The 5,937-nt window shown below is 37.1% G+C and overlaps 1 protein-coding gene across 4 annotated transcripts in view; it reads left to right on the plus strand.

The window, feature by feature from the left end:
* The window catches only part of LOC143882472 (uncharacterized), an 80,578-nt gene extending 76,085 nt beyond the window's left edge, over positions 1 to 4,493 (plus strand). For all 4 annotated transcript variants that reach the window (XM_077385958.1, XM_077385967.1, XM_077385963.1 and 1 more), the window contains one exon: positions 3,776 to 4,493. In XM_077385958.1, the coding sequence (XP_077242073.1) occupies positions 3,776 to 3,868 (93 nt within the window). In that variant the 3' untranslated portion in view covers positions 3,869 to 4,493. The remainder of the gene's footprint in view (positions 1 to 3,775) is intronic.
* The last annotated feature ends 1,444 nt before the right edge of the window (positions 4,494 to 5,937 follow it).

Genomic DNA, 5,937 nt, shown 5'->3' on the forward strand with positions numbered 1-5,937 from the left:
TCTTAGGAACAACCTATCTATGTCAGGTTCTATGGAATGAATGGGTTGGATGAGTCAAACAACATGGGAGATGCACCATTTAAAAACTCTAGCTTAGACAACATGGGAGATGCCCTATTTAAAAACTCTAGCTTAGACATTCTATCTGAGCTTGAGTTATCAGGAAAAGGTTTCTGAGCTATAGCTCAACCTGAGCAGCCCTCTAAATACACCATCTCCCATAGTTGTTTGGTTCATCCAACCCATTCATTCTATAGGTTATAGTTAGGATTATGGTTCTGGTTAGGATTATGGGTTATGGTTAGGGTTATGATTTGTGGAGGTTTAAAATGGATGACTAGAAATTAGGCTCCTATAGATTGAATATTTTGGATTATGGTATGGAGATGGTTTGTTAGGAACACCCTATCTGTGGGAGGTGCTATAGAATGAATGGGTAGGATGAGTCAAACAACATGGTGATGATGTATTTATAGTGGGTTGCTCAGGCTGAGCTATAGGTCAGAAACCTCAAGCCCTATATATATATATATATATATATATATATATATATATATATATATATATATATATATATATATGAGAGAAAGTTTTGTACAAACTAGCTTAAAATATAGTGGAGGCCCATATTGTTTGGGTGATCCAAACCATTCATTTGATTGGCCCTCACATAGATAGGGTGTCCACAAAAAATCAGCTCCATAGGATCATCCTAACCCTTCGAACAGTGGAGGCAAAAAATGGACAGATTTGTGAAGGTTTTATACACGTCCATTTTACCTCCACAAATCGTAGGGTTGGGATGATCCTATGGAGCTGATTTTTTGTGGACACCCTATCTATGTGAGGGCCAATCAAATGAATGGTTTGGATCACCCAAACAATATGCCCTCTACTGTATTTTAAGCTAGTGTGTAGATAACTTATCTACACTGGTGTGTGGAAACCGTTCTCTCTCTCTCTCTCTCTCTCTCTATATATATATATATATATATATATATATATATATATAGAGAGAGAGAGAGAGAGAGAGAGAGAGGAAAGTGTTGGTGAGCTTAAGCTCACCAAACTTATGGTGAGCTTAAGCACCCAATCACATTGGGGCCTACTTTGTTAGGATGATCCAAAGCATTCATTTGAAAGGCCCTTACATAGATGGGGTGTGTACCAAAAATCAGCTGCATAGGATCATCCTAACCCATCCATTTGTGGAGGTCAAAATAGACAGACATTATTTGTCCACAAATTTGTCCATTTTTGTCCTCCACAAATGGAGGGGTTAGGATGATCCTATGGAGCTGATTTTTGGTACACACCCTATCTATGATAGGGCCTTCCAATGAATGGTTTGGATCACCACAGAAAATGTGGGACCCATGTGATTGGGGCGCTTAAGCTCACCAACACTTTCCTCATATATATATATATATATATATATATATATATATATATATATGAGGAATAAGATTGTACGCTCGACCGTACCTAAAGTTAGGTACGGTAGAGTGCCAAATTACATGGCTCCCACATTTTTGGTGAGCATCTAAACCATTCATTTGCAAGGCCCAATCATAGATAGGGTGCATACCAAAAATCAGCTCCATAGGATCATCCTAACCCATCCATTTGTGGAGGCCAAAATGGACAGACAGTGTTTGTCCACAAATCTGCCCATTTTGGCCTCCAGTTTTGGAGGAGTTAGGATGATTCAATGGTGCTGATTTTTGGTATGCACCCTATCTATGATGGGGCCTTGCAAATGAATGGTTTAGATGCCTACCAAAAATGGGGGACCCATGTGATTTGGCACTTTACCGTACCTAACTTTAGGTACGGTCGAGCGTACAATCCTTTTCCTCATATATATATAAAGAGAGAGAGAGGAATATGATTGTGCGATCGAGCGCATATAGTTTATATGCGCTCGAGGGCACAAAACTCATGTGGTCCCACATTGTTAGGATGATCCTAAGCATTCATTTGAAAGACTCTTACATAGATAGGGTGTGTACAAAAAATCAACTCCATAGGATCATCCGAACCTATGAAGCACGGGTACAGGTACGGGGGCAGGTACGTCACGACACGGGTACGTGATTTGCCAAAAAAAAATTGGGTGCATGTACGTTCGGGTACGTCGAATATATTAATATATTTTATTATTTTATTATATATTTATAGAAATTTAAAAAAATAATTGTAGAGCAATCAAATAACAATAACATCACCAAAGTGGAAAATTCTAATATTACTCTTCATTTCATAAGTGATAAGTTCCATATTTCATAACATGAGGCATCAATACATCCTTCATTAGAAAAAAGTCTGTCGCCAGTGTGTTGACCTGTGCCTGACAAGATCAATAATTTTTAGAGACCAAATTATGAGATTTTTTTTACCGGACTTTTGGGATTTAATAATGTTTGGACACGATAGATTTTATGAATTTTGTACGAGAACATGAGAGTTGACTTTTTTTCCTTTTAGATTTGGGTCTTGAAACTATTTTTAATAAATCCAAATGGGGGGTATTCCGTTATTTACATGTAAATCTTAAGTAAATGAACAATAAAATAGTAAAGACATTTACTTGTCGAGGCATACCCGGGTATACACCCAACAACCAAAATTGGTTTTTTTTTTCTTTTTAAAATGGGGTACGTACCCAAGACGTACCCAGACGTACCCGCAGCCCATACGTGTTCGGTACGGGTGCGGGAGCTCCGGGAGAGTACCCGTGCTTCCTAGATCCTAACCCATCCAAAAGTGGAGGGAAAAATGGACAGACACCGTTTGCCACAAATCTGCCTTTTTTTCCCTCCACTTTTGTAGGGGCTAGGATGATCCAATGGAGCTGATTTTTTGTACACACCCTATCTATGATGGGGCCTTGCAAATGAATGGTTTGGAGAACCACAAAAATGTGGGACCCATGTGTTTTCAGTTGGATTACAGATCTTTTTTGGTATGGTGCTATGGATGATTCAATATTTTGTTTGAACATCACATTATTTATCTATTGGATTGTGCTATATGTAGAACATAGGAGAAGATTGTTGGGTATATAGTATAACCCTATTATATTCTTATATAATCCCAATAAGATAATGGACCGGTGTAGTGGGCCTACATGGGTTAGAGTCCATTAACTAGTCATTACCCTAGTGTATCTCTATATCTAGGGGCTTGAGGCAACAAACTTGGTATTCCAAACTAGATACCTTGGGTGTAATGCTTTAAGCATCGTGCTTAAACCCTATTCTTTTTTAACACTTCAATCGTCTCTTAGCTACAATTTTGAAGAAATCCCGGGTTCTAAAATCTGCGTATCCAAACGGCCCCGGGGATCGTGTCTTAGACATAGTTGGATCTGATCCTAAGTGTATTCATTGACAACCCTGCATATAAAGGACGAGATTTTACATGTTGTGTGGCTGTACTATTTTTTAAAATGTACTGTACATTTTGAAAATGCACTGTTGTAGGATGATCCAAACCGTCTGTTTATTGAGACCTCAAAATTTATTTCCATAGGATGATCCTAACCCTCCGAGACTTATGTTGGATCATCCTATGGACTGAGCTGTACCGTACTCTTTGAAAAATACGGAATGCAGCCATTTTTAGTAGAAAAAACAAGGGCTGGAAATTATGGAAAAGCTGGTGAAATATTATTTCCTGCTTGTAAATATTATATACAAATAAATATTAGGACTCTTTGATGGAAACGTTTCTTCTCTATTACATGTTACCTACACTATTATTCTTGCTGCAGTGCCTAAATAACGACGTTTTGTCTGGATGGTCCGAATCCGGCAGTATCTTTGTGGCCGAGGTCATAAAGGAACAACAACAACTAAACATCTGACGTAGTTACAGACTACAGTCACGGATTTTACACCGTATTTGTAAGGGAACTGAAACAAGTAGGCCTTCAAAGACTTTCAAAATTATCTTTCTTAATCCCTTGACTGATTTTTCGTTCTTTTTTGTGCTTCCAATCACTGTCTGTTCACAAGCATTGATATTTGGGAAACTTCTCAAAAAAATGTGATTTTTAACTGAAATTCTCAAAAAAGAGTTGAGTTGGCTAAATTTTAAAAAGGGGTGAAACGCATCCCAAGACCGACAAAAAATGCCCTTAAGTTGCTTTTCCCTCAAAGAAGGTAAGAAACGGATCCCAATGCATTTCACCTACCCTTCTACCTTTTTACCTTCTTCTTCCCCATGTCAACTGCTGAAACTCCATTGCCTGTTGTAAAACTCTATTGAAATTCCATTGCAGACCGGTGAAACTCCCCTTGAGAACATCTAGATTTTATTGGATCTCTTTATTTTCTTTGGTTATGAAACCTAAGGTTCTCTGGTAGGTCAATTGTCATACATATTCTTAGGTTTAACATGTTCCTTACAATGCTATGGTGTATTGTCATCATATTGTTTATTTGTTAGGGATTTGTTATGGTTTTGTTAGGCATTTGTTATTGTCATCATCTTTACAATGCTATGGTGTATTGTCATCATCTCTCTATCTCTCTATTGCCCTCTATGTTTCTATTTAGAGTAAACCCGGATGAAATTCATGTCTATACAATTAAAACCACTATTTAAATGTGTAGAAGCAATAATTTGTTCTCAGAACCACTGTTGATATGTGAGAACCAGTATTTAGTCTTCTCAGCCACTAAGTAGTGGTTCTAATGGCTTGAATAGTGGTTCTGAATGTGAAAATACAATGAGGACCCTATGTAGAAGATCAGAATTATTATTTAAACACTTCGGTAATCTATTTATACCGTCCTAACCACCATGTAGACCTCTGAACCACTATATAGTAGCTCCGAGAGTATAAATAGTGAGAATAAAATGTTATGCAGCCAAAACCTATATAAAAAATAAGAATCAGTGTATAAATAGGGGATTAAACACTCAGAACCACTAATTATACCTAAGAATCACTTTTTAGTGGTAAATAGTGGTTCTGAGGTATAAATAATGGTTCTGTCACACATTCTACTAGTATTTCATTGGGTGTTAAAGTTGCAATGAATTTATGAACAATGGGTTAAATATTTGTCTAAACACTTAGATCTTATGGTGGTTGATAGTTTAGATGACCTAATACTTGTTCCGAGAGTTTAAATTTTGAGATTGAAAATTTTATGCACTACAAACAACTATAAAAAGTGAGAATGAGTGTATTTATATTGTTTTAAACACTCAGAACTACTAATTATACCCAGGAACCACTATTTACCACTATGTCGAGGTATACATAGTGGTTCTAGGGTATAAATATTGGTTCATACATTCTAATAGTATTTCATTGGGTCTCAAAGTTGTCATGAATTTACAAACAGTGGTTTAAACACTCGAACCACATTTAGATGAAAGGAACAACAATTAAATCATTTCAAGCACTGATTGTGGTTTCAAGATTCCTGGGAACCACAATTACAGTCAAAATCGCTATAAAAAGTGAGAAGTATACATAGTGGGAAAAAATGAACAGACACAGTTTGCCCACAAATCTGCTCATTTTTCCCTCTATTGTTGGATGGGTTAGGATCATCCTATGAGTCTGATTTTTTGTGGACACCCTATCTAGGTAAGAGGCTTTCATATGAATGGTTTGAATCTCCCAAACAATGTGAGCCCTCACTGTATTTAACCCGACCGAGTAGAAAAGCTTAGCTACAAGACCGAGTTCCAACACTTTTCCGATATATATATATATATATATATATATATATATATAGAGAGAGAGAGAGAGAGAGAGAGGAAATGGTTTGTGTGCAGTTGCACAGATAGCTTATATGTGCATGGCTGTCACAAACCATGGGGGGCACATTTTTGGAGGGATCTAATGGACAGGGTGTGTACCAAAAATCAGCCCTATAGGATCATCCTAACCCTGCCATTTGTGGAGTGAAAAAA

This window comes from Tasmannia lanceolata, unplaced genomic scaffold (genome assembly GCF_043159265.1).
Source record: "Tasmannia lanceolata isolate RefF3 unplaced genomic scaffold, GAP_Taslan_0.1 ptg000002l, whole genome shotgun sequence".
In the NCBI taxonomy this organism is placed as follows: Eukaryota; Viridiplantae; Streptophyta; class Magnoliopsida; order Canellales; family Winteraceae; genus Tasmannia; species Tasmannia lanceolata.